General features: G+C 39.4%; 1 protein-coding gene and 1 long non-coding RNA gene across 3 annotated transcripts in view; one reads left to right on the top strand and one right to left on the bottom strand.

Annotated features, from left to right (window-relative positions):
- The first annotated feature begins 4793 nt into the window (after positions 1-4793).
- Positions 4794-11779, top strand: LOC137296497 (uncharacterized). Its single transcript, XR_010957644.1, has 3 exons — positions 4794-5944; positions 8712-8744; positions 11723-11779. It is a non-coding gene; the product is annotated as an uncharacterized lncRNA (long non-coding RNA).
- The window catches only part of LOC137296476 (NAD(+) hydrolase sarm1-like), a 67661-nt gene continuing 51691 nt past the window's right edge, over positions 6941-22910 (bottom strand). For both annotated transcript variants that reach the window (XM_067828268.1, XM_067828273.1), the window contains exons 6-8: positions 16271-16406; positions 13911-14222; positions 6941-12843 (exon numbers count right to left, since the gene is read on the bottom strand). In XM_067828268.1, the coding sequence (XP_067684369.1) occupies positions 12621-12843; positions 13911-14222; positions 16271-16406 (671 nt within the window). In that variant the 3' untranslated portion in view covers positions 6941-12620. The remainder of the gene's footprint in view (positions 12844-13910; positions 14223-16270; positions 16407-22910) is intronic.

Genomic DNA, 22910 nt, shown 5'->3' with positions numbered 1-22910 from the left:
CACGATAAAAGCAAGGAATTCCACAGCTATTTTAAGCGAGTCAAGGTTGTTGGGCACAATCTGAAATTTGAGGTTGATTTTGTTGATGGTGATGTACCACTGGATGGTACAGCGATGGAAGTAAACCAGGTGAAGTCCTTCACCAAGTCAACCAAGAGTCTGTCCTTTACGGAAAAGCTGTCTATCGTGTTAACAAGAGCTAGAAAAGAGGTCAAAGACTTAAAGATGAGGTCAAGATCACCCAAATTGCCTGGTGTCTACCTAATGCCCCAATGTGGGCTGTCACCAAATTTGAAGACATTAGGTACAACAGTTTATAAGATATAGCGTTAACAAGCCATGGTTACCTTGAAAATAAGGTTAAGGTCACCCCATTTGACTGGTGTCTGCGAAATCCCCTAATGTTGGCTGTCACCAAAGTTGAAGGTATTGGAAAAAGAGTTCATGGGATATCGCAGTAACAAGAATTTGGATATGGATGGACAGATGTACAAATGCTGCTGAATTTACAGTTACGCAAGACTTACCTGTAAGGTGGTGGTTGACTATAATTCCACCAACCTAAGCAGAAGTGAGGGATTACGTGAGAAATGTGCGCATGGGTAAAATAATCAGACTTCAGCAATAAATGTATACCTTAAGATATCCATGGGTGGGAGAGAGGATGGGCATGTAATCCCTCATTTCTGCTTAGGTTGGTGGACCATCAACCATCACCTTACAGGTAAGTCTTGTTTAACTGTAAATTCCACCAACCCAAACAGAACCTCAGAATTCCGTGAGATGTTTAGAGTAAGGTATGCATTTATAACACTTCATCACATTTGTGAAATGAAATGGAAAACAGACTAATTGATGTTGGTCTCAAGTTTACTAACAATGTATCAAAAGAAACATGTTACAAATTTATCACATTAATTAAATGTTTTTACTAGATGTCATTTAAGTGTTAGCTTGCAATATAGCTTCCCCAAATTCTCCACCAGTTACTGTTACGGGTTTGTCATAGTACTTCCTAAAAGTACATTCATTACTCCACCCTGCAGTGTTGAGTATTGTATGTACTAGTCGAGGCTGCTCTGATGCTGTGTGGCTTAAACACAGATGTGTCCACTCCAGAGAAAGTTAAGACAGCCTTCACCCAACATGAAATAGTGTCTTTTGTCACCCTCTTGTGGGGTTTTTGCGTGGAGATGAACAGGGGTGATTCTTCACCCCTCAAGTTTGCATATTTTTGTAGGTAAAGTCTCATAGACTCCACAACACACAACCTTTTTTGTGGGTATGACTTTAAAACTAATACTCTTTGGTGAAAACTATGCCAGGTTTGTTTTAAAAGATCACCAAATCTGATAACAAGTTCACTGTCCTTGATCTCTACACTTTTACAGTCTATTAGATGTAGAGACTGCAGTCTTTGTCCAGACAATAACAATATCAGTGTAGCTAGTGTTCTACTTACACAGTAAACTCTCTAGACTAGGGCTACTTAACCACAGTAAACTCTCTAGACTAGGGCTACCCAATGTTTTAATGTAATCTAGAACTAAGGACACATCTCATGTTGTCGTATATCTGTGTAAAGCAGGGCAAATATACTGAACATCATTGAAAACGCACCACCCCTAAAATTGTGGATTTCTAAGAGCAGAAGTGAGCAATCTATGTAAATTTTACATATTTGTGTAGACCAATGTTTGATAAAGAAAAGAAGCAAAAAACAATCAAGCACAACAGTGAAGATTTAATGCAGCTGACAATGAAATAAAGATGGGGTCAAAATGGAAAGTCAGTAGCGTGTATGACCCCCGTTAGCAGCAACACAAGCTGTGCAACGTCTCCTCATTGAACGGATAAGTCTCTGAATAAAGTCATGAGGCACTGCATTCCACTCTTGCTGCAAGGCATTGTCGAGTTCCCCAAGGTTGTTGATCTGCGGACGACGTGCGAGGCGTTGGCCGATGTAATCCCACAAGTGTTCGATGGGTGACAAATCAGGTGACAATGCAGGCCAATGAAGTAGAGGAATGTTGTTGTTAGCCAGATACTGTATCGAAACACGTGCAGTGTGGGCTCGTGCATTGTCATGTTGAAATGTGTGCAGATCTTGATGCTGGTGAAAGAAGGGAACGACGTTGTTCTGAAGAATGTTGTCACGGTAGTAAACGGCATTCACTCTGCCACGACAAACAATCAGAGCGGTTCTGTGGTGATAACTTATCCCCCCCACACCATAATGCTGCCTCCACCCCACCGATCGGTTTGCACAACACAATCCTGATGATAACGTTCACCCCGTCGACGCCATACCCGTAGACGCCCGTCAGCATTTCGCAAGTGAAAACGCGACTCATCGGAGAACACCACACCATGCCAACGTCGTAACAACCACACACGATGCTGTTCAGCCCATTGTCGGCGTTCACGGCGATGCCTGTCAGTCAGGATGGGTCCAACGTAAGGGCGTCGACAACGTAACCTTGCCGCACGGAGACGGCGTCGGACGGTGGAAGCGCTGATCAAACCACGTCGACCCTGGACAGCGTTGGCGGTTCTGGCAGCGGGCAAGGTTCGATCCCGAATATGGCGCCGTACAATGTCTCGATCTTGACGAGGGGTGGTAACACGTGCCTGACCTGGGCGTTGCCGGTCCCTGCTGGTTCCTGTTTGTTGGTATCTGTTAGCAAGCCTCAGAATGGTTGAATGATGACACCCAAATCGTCGTGCAATGTTTCTGCTTGAAGGGCCGACCTGCAACATACCCAAGGCCTGTTCTCGTTCCTCTGGTGACAATCTTGGCATGGCGAAAAAACTTTACTTACGAAAGTACTGCGAAAATGAGAACGGTTTTGTGCCGAAGGTCATTTATACCCCTGAACAGCATGCTTTCTGCATGCAATTTGTGCCCTTCGTGTGTCATGTGCATGAATTTTGTTGTTTTCATGTGATGTGTTCGATGATGTGTTCGAACGATCCGTTTTTTACTGTAGAGCGTTATTTACGATCTAGTGTGTTATTATCAAAATTCCCACCATTAATTTTCCATTTCCAAAAGATTCTATTGCCTTATTTCAAAATTTACAGGTGGTGCGTTTTCAATGATGTTCAGTATATTAAAAACCTGTTTCATAAAGCGTTCCACCATTGCATGTGGTCCTATGGGAGTACCTCCAAAACTCACAAAGCTAGACAGAGCGGAGCTGGCACTTTTCATGGCAGAATAATTGATGCCCATCTTGAACAGTGCATTGAAAAATTCCAAGCTTTCTCAAAGAGTTGGTGCAACAGGATTGATGTCTTTCTCACAGCAAAACTGCATCACTTCCTGAAATATGTCCCATATTGTTTTTGTGTACTGGGACGCCATGACTGCAGGATGATGTTTGTGTTTTCTGTGATAGTCCTTCACCTTCAAGGGATTCCCTGACAATCTGTAAGCTGCCAGTCGAAAGTTTCTGCCACAGAGGATGGGTTTTGTCTCACAGGTGTCTGAGTCATAGCAGGTTTCTTGATTTGGGTAGCAGTCTGGGGCAGTGTACTGACAGCTCTAACAGCCTGTTAAACCAAGGCTGGGTTGTCCACAGTGGAGCGATTGCAATCGCTTGGGCTTTGTTGTGGCTGAGTTTTTGCAAGGTCCTTCCTTGGAGACTGAAAGGGCAGAAAACCTAATTGAGTTCACTCTGCCATGACAAAGAAAAAGCGATGTCACGATGCCACGATACAAACTTATCTACTTTTTTGTTTATTCGGGAGGCAAATAGATATATTGTTGGCAGAGTCAAAAACACTACACACATGGGAGAACACCTCTGTATTTAATTCCCATTCTGCATCCTCAGAGAAATCACGTGATTCCCAATCGGCTTCAGTGTTAAGTATGTCTGGAATATGAGCAGCTGACATCCAGGTTTTTCGCTGTATGCACCAAAGCCAAATTTGTCTTGTTACACTAATGCATAGATACTTAGTACCATCCATATGATTGATATTACAGCTGTACCACTGTCACTCAGAAATCTGACATGCACACTAAGTTTATCTCTACAAAGGGCCTAAAGACTGAGCCACATAGCCATTTTTTCCAGGTAATTTATATGATGGGATGCCTCGACATCAGACCATCTTCCCCCAGCATGACTATCCCCACACACTCCGCCCCAGCCTAAGGTTGAGGTATCTGATTTCACTACAACATCTGGCTGTTTCTTGTTGAGCACATTGTAAAATTCACACTTATTCTGTGTCCAGCACAAAATGTCTTCTCTGCATTCTTCATAGCGATATGTAGAGGCTTCATAATTGCCTTCACAGAGTTTCAATTCCCTATTCTTCTGAATTTCTAATCTTTTGAAGTGAACTGGTGCAGATTGCACTCCAGGGGAACTCGCAATTAGCAGTCCTATCAACGCAGAAAATTCCCTGATAGTCAAACACTCTTACTCCAAAACCTGCTTACAATGTGCAGTAAGTTTCTTACTTTTCCATTGTGTAATCCTGAGTGTCATATCCACACTGTTTTTTGTGAATCCTATATAAGATACATCTTGAGTTGGATATAACCCTGATTTTTCAGGTGAAATCCTAATGAATCCACTAGATGAGCAGTGTGATGCACATTGTTTTTACACATAATCTTTGTTTCTCCTACTAGCAGACCCGTGAAGGTCCCGGGGTAGAATAGGCCTTCAGCAACCCATGCTTGCCATAAAATGCGACTCAGCTTGTCGTAAGAGGCGACTAACGGGATCGGGTGGTCAGGCTCGCTGACTTGGTTGACACATGTCATCGGTTTCCAATTGCGCAGATCGATGCTCATGTTGTTGATCACTGGATTGTCTGGTCCAGACTATTTACAGACCGCCGCCATATAGCTGGAATATTGCTGAGTGCGGCGTAAAACTAAACTCACTCACTCACTCTCCTACTAGCAACGAAATCATCAATGTAAGCCGTATTTGCATAACCAAGTTTCCTTAAATGAGACAATACAGGTTTCAGAATCTTTGTGTACATCCGACGTGCTGAGCTTAATCCATGAGGAAAAACGGCATACTGATAAAGTTCACTATCCCAAACAAAACGAAGGTATTTCCTATCTGACACATTAACTGGGATGGTGTAATATGCATCCTTTAGATCCACTGATGCAAAATAAAACAGTTCTTCTGCATGAAATATAATGCAGATTTCAAAGTTACCATCTTAAAATGATGATTATCAACATTCTTGTTTAAGGTTTAGAATAATTCTCACAGAACCATTTTTCTTATCCCCCATAAAAATGTTTGATATGAATTCACCACACTGATGCTCACATTTTTCAATGACCCCTGCCCTTAACATGTGACTCAATTGAACAGCAATCTTTTCCCTTTCATATTTGTTAAAAAGAATAGGTGTAGGAATATATCCTTGTTCTGGGGGTAAGGTGAATTCTATGCGAGCTCCCCTAATTGAGGATATAATCCATCTGTCAGAAGTTGTCCTTTTTCATACATCTGAATACGGACTGATTTTACCCGCCACAAAATTATTGTGAGTATTCATGAGACTGAAATTGCTCACCTGTGATGCCACATTGTCCATGAGGGGTTGACTGTCTACTGATATTTTCTCTCCCCCTTCTTTTTTGGTAAAAAAGCAGGGCCTTTTCCTTTGCCGTAGGTAGGGTAAGTGGGGGCATTCCAGATCATACCCGAACAGGTACTTGGTGGTCGTCACTTTTTCTGTGCAAAGCCTTTTGTATGGTGCCCTAACCTTGGGTTTAAACACCTCTCTCATCTTCTTATCTACTTCACTTAGAGCGCCCGACAGGAGTCTAATGGCATCCATTGATTTCACCAAAAGGTTCTTCACATTGACAGATGTCTCACCTAGGGCAACATCCATTAAGTGGTCAGTCGCCTGGATCGCTGGGATCAAAGCCATGGTAATTAGAGCCTGTGTACGTTGGTATTGAATATCTCTTGAATATCTCAGATTTTGTCGTTCACTTTAGGTGTTGCCATTTTGTTTCCACTCTTTGACCACAGACTGTGTCCGTCAGTGATTCAAAGAAAAGGTCTATGAAAGCTGTGCCTTCTTCTGACCCACAGATTGTCTCCAAGACACTTCTGGAACAGATCCCGTAAATCAGAAACTTGTCTGTATCCATAGTCCGAATTTGTTGCAAAAAACTTGAGAGCTTCATTAATTAGTTGCTGACCATTCTAAGCAAAGTGCCAAACTTACTATTTTACGCATGCGCACATCTCTCACGAAATTCTGAGGTTGTGTTTGGGTTGGTGGAATACATAGTCTCCTGTTCTGCATAAGTGGAGGGACAATAAACCATTATCAAGGCTGTAATATACATCCAGCTTACATCAGGTCATCAAAGGTTTCAATCAGTCATAATGCTGGCCTGATAACAGTGATTACTGTTAGACATCAGATCTCATACAGTACAGACTTTCCACACATTTGCTACTACACCCAAATCCAATCACCAGTACAATGACATCCTTGTATATATGTGTGCTGGTGTGTGTGTGTTTGCGTGCATGCATGTGTGTATATAATTACATACACATGCCCTCTAAACCACACCCCGTAAGATATTGCTTGATAAAGCTCTTAGAAACTACACAAAAACACCTTTATTGTAGAAAGAAGTCTTTTGATATACACCCAAAGGCATTTAACAAAATTTTGGTCAACATTGGCAATCTGTAACCTTAGTAAGTGCACTGGAATTCACATGTGAAGCTTGTGCTCCAGACAATATCCCAAAGCTATAGGCTTATTGTTTTCTTGACATGGCAAGAGATAGACTCTCATAAAATACTCCAAGGCATGTTATCGGCATGTGTGATGCTGGGATCTTTTGTGGTATCCTTTTACAGTATCCTCCAGAATTTTACTTGTTTGACATGATAATACATGTAAGTAGACATGGGGATGGTAGGGCAGCATCATACTTTATTCATCAGCCATTAGATCGAAACACACACCGGAGTCAATGCTACAAGTTGACATACAGGTATATACTTGGTGTATTTCCAATTCTTAAACAAATCATGTAAGATATGCAACAGCATGTCACAAACAATGAAAAAGTATCCAGTATCATTTGTGTATACCTTCAAAGTCAAACAGTTTTGTCATTATATTGCTAACAGACTGAATTATTATACAGGACTTCCTGTGAATATGTTAATACTTCATTTGTAATTTACTGTTACAATGCACAATCTAAAGAGAACAAACAATATGTTTATGTAACTTCATGATATAGAGATTTTCAATGGCAAATATTATTATAATTACATTTTCAAAACTTTTCTTTCTTTCTTTCTTTAAAACTTTTCAATTCATCTTTGTTTCAGGAAACTATATTTTGTAACTATTAGTGTATTCCACCATGAAAACAAATAATTTTGTGTTTTGTAACTTATTAATAGATCAAGTGTTTGTGTATACAGGCTTTGTACAACAGCATAACAAGCGGATGGTTCTTCTAACCAGATATTTACATCTCTGGAAATGACAACAGATCAATATTTAAAGTAAAACATCATGTCACCAATGGTATCGACAAATAGTACATAGACATACGCATAACTGACATATGCACAGTTGCCATCGACATTTGATCACATTAGGATGGGCTATTCAATGAACCATCCAATTATCGTGTAAACGTATACCCTTGTCATATTGTCAGTAAAAAGGATAACCACAAAACTAGGTCACTATCATGTACGATACTCCTAAAAACAGCAAAAAGGCCATACTGATACACATGTATGTAAAACGTTAGCACCAAATCATGTTGTGAACAAGTATATACAGAACCACAGAAGAAACATAATTAAAAAGAAGATGGTGTTAATAAGATTTGTTGTAGTATCGGGATATTTCTGAAACAGGTGTTTAACAGCTGACCATAGCATGGACGTTTTTGTCCGTATATGGTGTGATCTCTTTCTGAAATACACTGATCATGAGCAGCCTCTCATCTCTGCAATAAGTTGTGTGGGAATGAAAAGCCTTGACATTGTGAAGTCACTATTCTGGATGACAAGGGTCACAGTTTTGCTGGTATTTTATTGCCCTCACTGCCATGGACAACACAAGCACTCTGATCTACATGTGAAACAGCTGCATCTATATCCCATCAACTTGAAGGTGGTTATCTGTGGGTCTTATCACCAGCTTTTGACACTTGACAAATGTTCCACCTCTTATTCAAGTGCATGTCACTTATTACAAAATTCCTTGTCACTTTTTCATAATCCAAAACAAAGTGTATTTCTTCTGTGGTTCAGCATACTATTTGACACCAAATTTATATCCTTTCAGGAATCATTAAAACAGCAAAATGTGTAACTTTAAAGTAACAATACAGAAAATAGACACCACATATCAGTTAGAGATCAGTTCAAAATGTTGTCATAGATTGCTGGGTATGACAGTAGATAAAAAGGTGATGATTATCTTACTACCATCACAGAATTGTTCAGATATGACTGATTCATGTGATTTGGGTAATACAAGCATAATTTTGAAGTGGAAAAATATATCCCCAACAACACACCACAAAGAAAACAAGTTGTTTGCATTTGACAATATATACCATGCATCCAACTGGGATGCACACTATTTACATCAGCGCATTCAAACATATATTTTCTGTCATCTTCAGGATTTTTTGTTGCTTTTTTTTTCAGAAAATCTTCACAGTAGCAGACAGAACCATGTTGGTAAGACACATTTGCTGTGGAAATCTCTCTCACGATATTTACGTATGGCTAATGAGGATGAGAAACAATATGTCCTAATGCTGTACTCATCAGTAAAAACATGTACAAATTGATCTAACTTGAGAAAAGGTTACATTAATGTTTTCAAAAATGTCTGGTAATTATCTGATATGCCCTAAAGAATACTTATACCAGTGCTTGGGGACCAAAGAGAAATTCAGTCAATATTTTTATGTGTATGATAAAACATGCCAGAGGGTTTCAATGAGATTTAAAATCCCGAAGGTAAGGGTTCTAAATCGCATGAAACCCTGAGGGTTAATGTTTTATCAAGCTTAAACCAACTGAAGATATACTTTAGATATAATTTCAATATTTGGTATTTACTGCTGAAATCATCTGGGATGAGACTGGCAGTAAACACCTTGCCTTCCATGCGCAATGCATGTGCACTGCCCACACTACCTGTCTTGTGAGGACACACATTTCACTCTGACAAACAATCTCATTCTTCACGGTGATCCTTTGCAGTCTAGTGGTTATAACCCCCAAGCTAGAAAGCAAAAGGGTTGCAGGTTCTAAACTGTAAACACAGTCACAGTACAATGTCTAAGTTTAAAGCACATTGCTGAACATGCATCTAGGTGTTATCTGGTCATATTCCAACAGATACATGGGTTCATTTAAGTGCAGAGGGTTGTGGCAACACTATATAAACTGTAAAGTGTAATTCTCACTTTATATTAGGTCATCTCTTGTGTTCCCTGAATGACTGCATTTGAGTTTTTTGTTTTGAAAGTAAGACCTCTTCCCAGGTTTTATTTTTGTAATTATCTTTTCCTAACTCTATATGAACATTAACATTCAAATGATATATGAGTGTTTGAAATCAACTGAAGAATATTGTTTAAGAATAATTTCAAAGTACAAATCCTAGCAACATTGGAACAGCAAATCTCAGTTTTGTTGGCAGACACTGGGCTAAAGGAAGGAAGTGGGGTTGAATTATCCATTTATAGTGTCTGTATTTAAACTGATTTCACTTGTGCTTCATTTATGGTATGTAGCTTTATTAAATTGTAATTATTCATCACTGGTGGTATATATGTTAGAGAAAACACTTCTCCTTGGTTTTGGGTAGACAATATAAAACCACTGGGGTCGGGAAATCCCTCCCCCTCTGTTTTTACATGGTCTTCTCCTATACATAAAAGTCTGCACACAAAGTTTACTCCTAGTATACAATAGCGTTTAAAACCTGGTCACAGGTGGGCTTGATCCAGGCACCTCCATGCTCACTGGATCACTAAGCTCACTGGATCACTAACTGGGGCCTTAGACAACTTGCCCACCATGCACCCATGGAACATGACAGTTTGCTATTGGCATAGTATCTTAGTTTTTAAAAAAATGGATTGTTGAAAATGATATAACTTTATATACATAAGAAACGAAAATAAGAACTGTAGACAATAGCAGAGTGCCTGTGTATCATTTCAAATGAACCTGAAGTATTGAACTGTTAAAGTATGCGGACTCGATAGCTTATTTTAGTTTGAAACAGGTTTAGGAAGCAATGTGTCAACTATTTTGAGTCATTAAGATGTTTACAGGGGAATGCTGATGATTCTAACCCCACATATTCAAATGATTCTTACATGCAACAAAATACTTATGACATACAAGAGTCATCAGAAGATGGCATATCCCCCCAGCCCACACATATTTGAAAGGACAAATCATCTGACAGTTTACTTGATGTTTTTTTTAGACAAAGTTTGAATCGTTTCCATGGAAATCATGAAAAATATAAATGCCATATATCTGTAAACAGGCACCACTTCAAGATCTGTCTCATATATCTGCCAAGATCTGTTGAAAGATATCAAATGGTTTTCGAGTTGTGCTGCAGAAACGAAGCCCATCCCTCCATTCTGAGACCAAGTCTGAAATATCGACCAAATTTCGCAGAAACATACTGAATGGTTTTTTAGTTCTGCTCCAGAAATTAAGCCCATCCCTCCATTTTGAGACTTATTCTGAATCGTTTCCATGGAACCCGAGAAAATAATAAATCACAAAAATCTGTACATAGAAAAAGGCACCACCAAATTTTGCAGAAAAATATTGAACGGTTTTTGAGTTCTGCTCCAGAAATGAACCCACCCCACCATTTGACTAAGACCAAAACGTTCCATGGGAAAGCAAAAAAAATAAAAATGCCAAAAATCTGTAAATAGCAAAAGGCAAAAGAGTCATCAGAAGATGACATATCCCCCAACCCACACATATTTGGAAGGATAAAAAATCTCAAGGTTACTTGATGTTTTTTTAGACTAAGTTTGAATCGTTTCCATGGAAATCATGAAAAATATAAATGCCACATGCACCTTCCCTAGACGGTGCTGAATATGGAGTAAATTCTTAGAGCAGTTCTTGAGATATCTCGCTGACAAAGTAAAGCACTAAAGTCCCCTAGCGACCTTGAGATGAAGGTAAAGGTCACAAAACCTGACTGAGACCTTTCTTTTACTGTAATAAACCTAGATACCAAACATGAATAGGAGCTAGTCAACGGTTCTTAAGATATTCCAATCCGGACGTACGTACAGAAGGAGCCTAATACTATATCCCCCGCTTCACATTTAATGTGCAGCGCGGGATAACAAGCCAAACAGCATGCCACTATGAATAATCTCACATTCCCTCATGTCAAATACAAGTGCCTACATCAAATCTAGCCTCCCTGAACCAAGAGACACTTCGCATGGACACTGAAGCACACCATCATGACAGCTAGCCCAAGGACAAGTTTCCACTTCTAGTGTTGATCTGACCTTAATACACTGACAATGTTGAACATTCATCAAGGTCTGGCAGGTCTGGAGCACAGCTTGGGAACTGATCTACACTTCACTGAAGAGAGAAACAACTTAATCACAGTAGCCAGTTACATGAACTCCTTTGATTTTCTGCAGGATGCCACAACCACAACACCAGTAATCAAGGTCAAACATCATTCCATCAGATATGCCTGATAAGGAAAGGAGGACCACAATCCAACTTTGAGAGCCTCAAGAAGTTAAGTGAGAAGTGGAGCTACAGTCAAGGTCAGAATCAGGCAAGAAAGTACAAGGCAGATGAGGATCCTTACACTGGATTGTTGAATCTGTGCAACACACCAAGAGAAGATTTCAACAGCTGACTGGGAGCAAATTAGAACTTTACTACCTTCACATCATCCTCTACTAATGACCATGGAGAAAGGACTGCTTTAGACACACTGCCCATACCGATCCTGTAAAGAATGCACTCTACAGTAAGCATAAGACTTACCGGTAAGAAATATATGAAGATGAGGGTATGAGGGTAAAACTTACAATGGAACCAGTGAGCACCTCAGGCAGATGTCATGTCCAATCAGAATCAGTTGGTGCCAATGATACTACAGCATATTAGTAAATTCCTACATCTACTCCACCCAGTGAGACTACAAAAGAAGATCCTGAAGAATCATCAAGAAGATAATCGTATAGGCTATTCTCTGTTGCTTGATGAATAGGACACCATCAAGTTCAGGAGTCGTTTCAAAAAGAATCAAGTTTTATTTCTTGTGTTTGTGATTGTTCTTTAAAGAAGTAGCGTGTCATGAAAAAAATCTACTAAAATGCATTGCAAAAAGTAGTTGATTGTCTCAAAACAGGTAAGTGTACAAGAGTGTCTCAACATCCTGCTGTTGCATGAGCCATGAAGTTTTGCACTTCCTTACATTATAGTTAGTATGGCTCTCACTGTCATGGAGAGTCACTATCAAGTTCCTGTATCACCTATCGTCATACATGGTGGGTGAATATCAAGTTCGTATATCAGCCATCGTTATACAAGGTCATGTAGAGAGTGTGAACTGGTGTGCGACTTGATTGCTAAACAGTCAGCTGGACGGAGGTGTGCATCATCCTGGGATGGTGATGACATGTTGCTCTGTGTTGAGGCCTGATGTGACAAACCCTTCGTATGTTTGCCTCCATTGACCCCACTTCCTGGTGTGAGGAAAGTCTCAAGCTTGTCCACACAGGCATCCTGATAGTCGTGCACCCATCTAGTGAAAAAAAAAGATAAGTACATTATTAAAGCATCCCTTTTAGTTTTTGTGAGTGTTTTTGGAAACACATCTAACAATCGAATATCTAGCATTTTTGATACCATATCAGTACAAGTGTATTTGATTATGAAACTCAGAGAGACAATATTAGTAATTTACTTATAACTCAAACTTTGCCCATTACTGACATTCATTTACAAAATAACATGTTGATGTACTATTCACAAAAAGTAAGGGATATTCTATGTTGGGGAGATTTGGAGAACCTGGTTGTATGATTGTATATAGATTTTGAAAGTGATTATTCATTGAGAGCATGTAATGATTTTTGTGAGAAAAAAAACACTAATTATGTGTTCATGATTTTCATGATGTACATGTGAACATGACTGTGATAAAATATAAAGCATTCACATGTCAGGGTGTTGTGTGATAATAATCAGAAAGTTGGTCAAAGCCAAATATATGTCTTTGGTCTGGTATTGTTTCAAAGTAAAATATTATTTTCGCATGTGCCATCGGTTACACAGCCATGTGCAATTGACACAAGAAAGTGCATTGATGTTGATCTGGTCAGTCATAGGCAACAACTAGTGCACAAGAGGTCAGTGCCATCACAGATGGAGCCTGCATATCTGCACATTGGTGCAAGACACTGTTGGTGTCAAAAGGAGTTGGGACCAATCATTGTGGGGAAAAACATTAGATTTTACTATGAATCAAGGTTTACTTTGAACCTTTGAACCTCCTAGGTAACCTTTGAACAGAATGAGAGTTTTAATGCTGTCAACATTAGACAAAACAATCAGTGTTTTGTGGGTGTCTAATGGTCTGAGGTCACTGTGACATGGATGTCAGATAACAATACAACAGCACGCAGGATTCCTACTGTTACTGACTACATGGTACAGAAAACAATCCCATTTGTTATGAAACAGTTTGATAACGGTGTGTTATAAAACATGTGGTCCCTTAGGTAGTAAGAATATAATTAATGAAAGTAATGCATAAATGTGTAAAGGCTTAATGTCATCAAACATTTTGCATGCACAAAATTAAGATACCTGACTGAGTTGAATCTAACAACACCTCTCATGTCGTCTGGAAGCTGGTCCAGGGGTGGCCACTCAAAACCATCCATAATGGGCACAATGTTACAATTACTGTCCAGAGCAGCAACAATTTCTTTGTGCACCCAGTCCTCCCTGTTGTTGTCCCCAATACATCGGTCAAGAGAATTCGGTGTTAGGATGAGGATGAAGTTACGGGAGAGATGGATGCTCAGTAACAGATTTTCATCAAACTTCCCAGCCCTTAAGCGATCAATATCCAGAAATACTGAGAATCCTCGAAGTTGCAGGTGAACTTTCAGCAAACTAAAACAAGGGTATTGACAAATGTTAGTTACCTAAGATCACCAGTAACAGCAGTGCAAAAAGCATAACTAGAGCTCAACTGAATTTTGAGTGAACACTTTGAAATGTCAAGGAAGGATGCTTTAGTAAACTAAACAGCTTGAAAAATGTTTTACTGTCATCACTTTCATAATTTTTGGTACTGCAGTTTCTGAGATATATCATTATGAGAATTTCAACATACTTGAGCGCTAAATTGTAATACTTGTCAAAATAAAAAAATATTGTAAAATGAAGTACATGTTGAGCAAGGGAACTATCAACAAATATACACAGTGTACTCTGTCTAATTCAGACCAGCTTGGGTCCAACTAAAAAAAGACCAAATTAGACAGCAGTCTGACAAGTAGGGACGGTAAGTTCAGTCTGGTATAAACAGCAATCCGAGAAAGACAAAGTCCGAGTTAGACAGAGTGCATTGTACATAACAATTTGGTCAAAGAAATGACACATTCTTAGCCATAAACAACTTTCTTAATATGGCGTACTGAAAACCAGATTCAAACATCTTGAACAAATGGAGTTACATTGTGTGAACAAGTATGTGAATTTTCAGATACACAGAGCAAGTAGCATCTAACAATTTCACCCTTCTATTTCAGGTGTCAGATTCTTGACATTTCCATAAACAATCTTGCATGACTTGTGTCAGCATAAACACACATGAGCTTCAGGTGAGGTAAAACAGTATCATATCTTCAATACAAAATGTACTTGGTGCAGATAAATTGTTAATCTTAATTTATTTGCAAAAAAGGGAGGTGGCAAATATGACAAGTTCCATATCTCATAAATCAAATCTGAAATTTGTGACCATTTTACAGAGACACCATAGCTGGGATAATGCTTACAAAGTTTTAGTTCCATCAAAAGATTTGTGAAAAAGCCTGAAGGGATGTGTGTCTAAGATAGTTAATATCACTTTGGTGACACCTGTGAGTTGAAAACACTTTGTTACCAATGCCCTGTAGCTCATTAACAAAGGCTATATCCAGAATATGGACTCAGAAAGATAACAGAAACTATTCATATGCTAGCACTGATTGATAAAGGAACCATATTCAAGTTTCACATAAAAGTACTCATATAATTACATCTAAGTGCAAAACCCTGACAGTTTTGTTGCTCATTTTTATCTGAATCTTTCTGAAATATATCAGGGCATTAGAAGAATGAGCAAAATCAATTAGACATTTGCAAACAACAATTTTCCTCTCACAATTGAAATACACTTTAGCTTGCAGATACATATACAAAACTGGCAATGGAGACTAACAAACTTTAAATGACATATAACATTGCTGCCATGGAAGGCATGTCTAAAACAGGATCAGATGGCTTTGTGCCATAGCAGTGACAATCCATGTGAAATATCAGGTTCATTAAGGTTAAGACAGTGCACCATGAAATATGTCATACAAGGTTACAAGGTGAGGTCAAACTGGCATGTGATGAGACAGTCACCACCTGAAAAACCTTAACACTACACACAGATAAAATCTACCTCAATTGGACTCTCCAACCAAAGAATAATTCTTACAAGTGTGAGTGAGCTACATATGCTTCTTGAACTGATAAACATTCTTCTGACAATTACATTGGCACTGATCTCGATGCTTGACATGACAAATCAGGGTCTCAAAATGCTCTTCAAATCATTAAAGTTCTACTCAAACGATGATGATTTCTGGGAAATGTCCTTATCACAGGTCTTCCAAAATATATTGCAGGTTCGATCTGATTCTGACAATACCACAGAACATCCTAATTTACATGAATTTTGCCAATGGTGCAGCTATCAAACAGGCAAAAACTTCAGTTCAAACACTGTTAATCTACTACCAAAACTATAAATTTCCACTTGGCAAGAAAGTATTTTAGTAGAAAGAAAATTTCATTCATACATTGAAATATGTGGTAAGTTAATCAATTCCAAAACGAAACTGATTGTTCTGCCAAAGTGTAGCAGCAAATGTGTCATAATGACTGTTTTCAAATACAGAACATACCTTGCTAGTTGTGAGCCATTGGAGCGCCTGTAGGACAGAAATACATCATTTGCCCTTAGACCACTGCCAAGACTGGATGTAAGGTCTCCAACTGCCATCACAAGATTTTGTCGGCTCGAAGAAGGACTTGATAAATCTGAAATAATGTAATTTTCACGATAAAGTTGGTATTTTATAATTATCATGACTCATGCTTATTTGATTTCTCCTTCCCCTCTTCCGAATGATTAAGTGAAAACTTGAATCTCTTCAATTCCCTTGAAGCAAATGTACAAATCACTCACCCTCGAGTTACCTCCCTTCTTTGCTGCCAAAGACACCCACATGACCTCAGCATGCCCTGTCCTCGCGCTCTCCTGAAAGTATCCCCCCCCCCCACAAGCTTTCAGGGAAGCCCAAGTGGTGAGAGGGGATGCCTGGGAGGGCTTCACCTCATGAGTCAGAATAAGTATACAATATCAATTTCATCATGAAAATATTTTTGCTTATCCTGACTCATACTTACTTGTTTACTAAATTTGATGGAGTAGGTGGTGGGGCATACCTACGGTATTCCCTGTGACTGAACTCACGTTTTGTGGACTTCAGCTAAACTAGACGTCTGATTGTCTTAATATCTGGAAGTACCCTTATGTTAAGGTTAGTGTGAGATTTCTTCAACATCTGGCTGGCATTGAGAGTTGCTGTGCTACTACTAATAGCCCGAACTGGTGTATACCGGATACATCTTCAGTTGAAATGTCTCATAGATAATGGTTGGACTTCCAAAAGCAACCTTCCATGATGGATGATATCAAGCAGTTCCCATGTAGGGCGAGTTTCGAGGTCAGTGCTCTAACTTCATGAAAGTCTGACACCCTCAGAGGCTCTAAACCTGCTGTTTGTAGACTTTTAGGATCACTGCTCTGATTGAAAAAGAGATGCCATCTGAGATATGTCAACAGTTGTGGGGGGAGACAGTGAGATGAAGAGATGCTTGACCTTCCTTCTCTTCTCAGCAGTTCTATCTAAGTAGACCCTCAATGCTCAATGCAGCCATGCTCCAACTTGGATGGGTAGGTCCAGCCAACCGTCTTAGTGGATCTGGCACCAGCAAGGTGAATGTTGTCACCTGATGGTTGAATCATGTTGCAAACAGGTTGATGAGAGGGATGTCTATGTTCTACTGCTAAACAACTAGAACGCCTCTGGATGACATCTGGACCAGTTTGGATAGGGCATCTGCTAAGATGTTCTTTGCCCCTCGGATGTGACAGGCCGTCCTGCACAGGCTGACGTTGTCTGCGATGTTGACCAACTCTAACATCAGCTGATCTTGTGGACCCCTGCAAGTAGTATAGGGAATAGCGGTACGGGACCACATTTCAGATCCCCTGCAAATTTGCCGGGAAAACCAGAGGTGCACCACATCTGAGACTAATTATACAGCTAGTTTTCGTCTGCAAAAACCATTCACAAATAGTGGTGGAAAACCCCCAACTACGCTTAAACAGGGGATGTGGGGGATTCCCCCACCCTATAAAATAATCACAGTTTAAATGTGTGGACAAATCCCCACTAGGGGTATCCTAATATATTAATCTAAGACATTGACTTCAGTTAAATATTTAAATGTGAACTAGCAGCCTTACACGATCGATAAAATCCATGCCGACTGAGAGAGTTGAATATAACAATGCAGACGGCCTCACACGATCGATAAAGCCTGCAGCTGATTACACACAATGACATACAATTAGAGAAATGTTTAACATGTATTATGAACACTCTAACACGGTTATAGTGAATGAGTTGAAAAAGCAAGCACGTGACCGTGGATTGAGAGGGTATTCTCGTATGAGAAAACATTACTAGATTTACTAGATCATAAAAAAACACCTACTGTGAAAGAAGTAATAAAGGAAGCTCATGACTGTGGAATGCGAGGGTATTCATGTATGAGGAAGTCTGAGCTCACTGAATTACTAAAGGAACAACAACCTATAGAATTACAATTCACACCGACTGAGCGTGCTGTAGGAAAATATTTGAGAGGTTGGAGGATGGAAGTTCAAAGAAAGATAGACGTTGAAGATATAAAACAATTGGTATTTGATAAAGTGAACGAAGAACTGAATGATCTAAGAGGTATTAAATTTCAACTCACATTAAAGATGACACTAGAGAAACAACAGGCGAATGAAACAACAGTCCAGAACATTGTTTACTTCAGAGGTAATCAAGAACCTACCATGCACCCAGATACTATCATCTCTTCTATAGACAGGTCATTTGGGAAAATTCGAGAAACACTTGAACATTACACTAATATGGGGTCTGGTTGGGTGGTTGATAAGATTAATATGATCTACCTGAATATTGCAAACTATAAACCGTTGAGAGGTGGACCCTACTTACCACTACCTCAGTATTTTAACAAAAAACAAGCCATTGTTAATGTTAAAACGGTGGTAACAATTGTATGAGGACAGCGATAGGATCTGCTAAATTTCCTGCTGAAACACATTCTGATAGACTTTCCAGTTATCCGGAAGATGATGTGATAAATTGGGAAGGAATAGATGAACCCACCCCCATATCTCAGATCAATAAAATAGAAAAATAAAATCCAGACTTAGCTATAAACGTATTTGGACATGAAGGTAAAAATGTAATAGTACACACGATAAGTCCTTTATTGTACAAGGATGTGTGTAGAACAATAAATATATTTATGATACAACAAGGTGAAAAATATCACTATACATGGATTAAGAATATTAGTAGACTGTTGTACGATCAATCGAAATATGAGGGAAAGAAACACTTTTGTGAAAGGTCCCTTCACGGGTTTTCTAGGGCCGATCTGCTCAATTCACACAGGGATAATTGCCGAGGTGTAGGGAAGACAGCTATATGAATAGATATGCCAACCGAAAACAACAATATCTTGAAATTTATCAGCCAAAATAAGATGCCAGTACCATACATTATCTACGCCAACTTCGAAACTATCATTAAACCAATCGATACAGTATCTCAATCAATTTTGTTTCACACAAAAAAATCAAGAACAATTTCTAAAGCCTTTACAACACGAAGAGAAAGCAATCATGAAAAAATTGTATGACAAAACACCAAAGCGTATGACCCAAGCAGATCGGAAAGCCCATAACAAAAGCACACATTGTCACATGTGCCATAAACCTCTGAATGGTGATTCAGTTAGAGACCACTCTCACATTACCAGCAAATACAGAGGTGCGCCTCACAATGAGTGTAATTTGAAGTTAAAGGTCACATGCAACGTAAAACACAACTTTGCAGATTCTGGTACCTTTCGGTATGCATTTACCGAAACAAATCATAAAAAATGCCAATTCAACCTTTAAAGTTGATAAAAAAACGCAATGAAAAAAAAGCCCGCGAAATCGGAGTTCAAACATTTCACTAAATTCCCCCCAGCGCTGGGGGGAAAACTGGTTCCAACAGATGTGCTGCGCTGCGCCCATGACGCATGCACAGTGAATAGGTTCGCGGAGCTTGAAACAGTATGCATGCCCAGCGTCTGAGGTTGTGAGATGTAGTCTAATCTTGGTTGTGTACACAAACAAGTAAATAATCTACTCGTTACGTAAAAAAACTTGTTGATTGTGGTAAGCAGTCTCTGTCACAGAGAAAGCTCAGTGTCTGGTTTATTCACACCTATATGTCTGCCTGCCTGTCTGCTAAAGACAACATGCAATACACAACTTCGATCATTGACCACGTGCAATTTGAACTTAACACCTATCAGACTATACGACATAAAGAAAATAAGTTGATTTATGACTCATGCATCCGAGTCCCCTGTCTGCCACATTATGTAATTAGGCACGTGTGATACACATGACATGTTTTTATGTCTGTGGGTTGCAAACATACTACATTCATTTATTTCGGATGACTGGATCTGACGGAAACTGGTGCAAACTCTTGTCAGTTTCAAGTCCTGCTTTGTACTTGGATGAATGACAGATTCCAGCCATGCAGTAGTTCACCATCTCTACTGACATGATTTTTGATTGGATCGAGTGCAAATTCGGAGAACATGTATTTTCCAAACCCAACATCTCTACATTCTTCATGGATAACAACTTCTTTTAGTGTATATGATTTTGTTTGACAACAGTATCTGAATCCACACTGAAACGACGCATCAAGTACACAAAAAGAAGTTGTTATCCATACAGAATCTTACTTTCTTGTGACTGGCTATACTTCTAAAATGCCCATCAAACAGATCATCTTTCTGTACACACAATGTACAGTCAGCATATCAGCAAATGAAACAGCCAATCAGAAGCCGTCGTTACACTTGAGTGAATATCCACCCGCTATGACTGGGTTCAGTCTCCCGAGGGCTTCGTTTCGGGGGAAGTAAGCCCAAGTACAAAATATTGCACTTTTGAATCGCGATTGTACGTTTATAATTTTGTTTATTTGTTTTTTTAAAAGCAGCAATGTACATGATATGTCATGAATAAGTGATAAATGTGTTTTAATTATGTTTGATTTTTTGGTTGCATGTGACCTTTAATGATAAATCCTGAACTTATTCATATACCGGTTTTATTTCACAATCTACGCGGGTATGACTCACACTTGATTATGCAAGCTATTTCAAAGGTAGAAGGCAACATATCCTGTATAAGAAACCACATGGAAAGATATAAATCCTTTTCACTAAATGAGTTGAGATTCATAGATAGTGTTCAGTTTCTGTTGTCGTCTCTAGACAGTTTGGTAAAGGCTAATAACCCAGACGATTTGGCTACAATTAAATCGGTACACAGAAGAGAAAACTAGAGCTTTGCTGCTATGTAAGGGTATTTATCTGTATGAATATATGGATGACTGGTCTAAATTTAATGAGACAGAGTTACCTCCCACTGACCGCTTCTAAAGCAAGCTGTCAGACGCGTCTGTCTCGCAAGACGATTACGAACATGCAAAAAATATATGGGGAAAAACTGGATTGTAAGAATCTAGGTGATTACCATGATATCTATTTGAAAACGGATGTGTTGCTGCTGGCTGATGTTTTCGAAATATTCAGAAAAATGTGTTTGAAGCAATATGGGTTGGACCCCGCATGGTATTATTCATGTCCTGGGCTATCGTGGGATGCCTTACTGAAGAAAACAGGTGTGGAGTTAGAATTATTCACAGATTACAATATGCATCTGTTTATTGAGAAAGGGTTACGTGGTGGTATTTCTATGGTATCAAAATGTTATGCTAAAGCTAACAACAAGTATGTGGAAGGCTATAGCCCTAAGAAACCTACAAACCACCTCCTCTACCTTGATGCTAGCAACTTGTACGGCTGGGCTATGAGTCAGTATCTACCAACATGGGGATTCAAATAGATCCAGACGGGGGCAAGCCACACCGTGATGAGTATAGCGCCGGATTCCTCCACCAGCTATATCCTAGAAGTGGACTAAGAGTACCCGGTGGAATTACATCAATCTCATAACAGCTATTCACTTGCTCCTGAACGGATAAAGGTTAATCTCAACATAACTTGCTTGGGGGTGTGGGGTGTCCCCACTGGGGGTATCCCCCATTGAAAAACTTGTACTGAATGTGATGAACAAAACAAAGTATATCGTTCACTATCACAATTTACAGCTGTATCTATCGCTGGGTATGAAGCTGACTGAAGTACATAGAATACTGAAGTTCGATCAAAGCCCCTGGATGGAACCATACATCAGGATGAACACAGACCTGGCCACCAATGACTTCGAGAAAAACCTATAAACGTAATGAACAACTCCATATTCGGGAAAACGATGGAGAATTTATGAAAACGCATTAACGTAGTAGAACGTGGTTGAATGAGGAGGACAAGATCAAGACAAGATCAGCAAACTGATAGCAAGCCCGGCGTACAATAGAAGTATTATATTCGATGATGACTTGGCAGCTGTACACATGAAAAAGAGTCACATTAAACTTAATCGACCAGTCTATGTTGGAATGAGTATTCTAGACCTGTCCAAACACCTGATGTATGACTTCTACTACAACAAGCTCAAGAAGCAGTATCCTGATAGGGCTGCCCCCACCTGTGAGGTATTGTATATGGATACTGATTCACTGCTGATGGGAGATTCAAACCGAGGATGTGTATGAGGATATGAAAAACAATATACACATGTACGATACCAGTGATTACCCAAGAGACCACCCCTTGCAGAGCCAAGTCAACAAAAAGGTGTTAGGTAAAATGAATGATGAATGTGCTGGCACACCAATCACCGAATATGTTGGGTTGAGACCTAAGATGTATTCTATTAAAAAGGCAGGCGAAACCGAACTAAGAAAGGCTAAAGGTGGAACATGGTGAAACAACATATCAAGCATACCCTCTACAAACAGGCCCTATTCGAGAAGAAAATGTTCAAACACCAGATGAACATACTTCTTAGTGACAGACATAAAATATACAGGTCGACTTTGAATAAGACGTCTCTATCGCCAATGGATACAAAATGATGGATAGCTTCGGATGGTGTCAATACATACACTTACAGTCGTGAAAGTATTTAAATTCTATATGCATAATGGTGAAAATTTACTTCTACTCGCAAGGATATTGGAAAGGGGCAGA

This window comes from Haliotis asinina, chromosome 1 (assembly GCF_037392515.1).
Source record: "Haliotis asinina isolate JCU_RB_2024 chromosome 1, JCU_Hal_asi_v2, whole genome shotgun sequence".
Lineage (NCBI taxonomy): Eukaryota > Metazoa > Mollusca > Gastropoda > Lepetellida > Haliotidae > Haliotis > Haliotis asinina.
The sequence above is the reverse complement of the archived record's forward strand: the minus strand, read 5'-3'. Positions and strand labels throughout refer to the sequence as shown.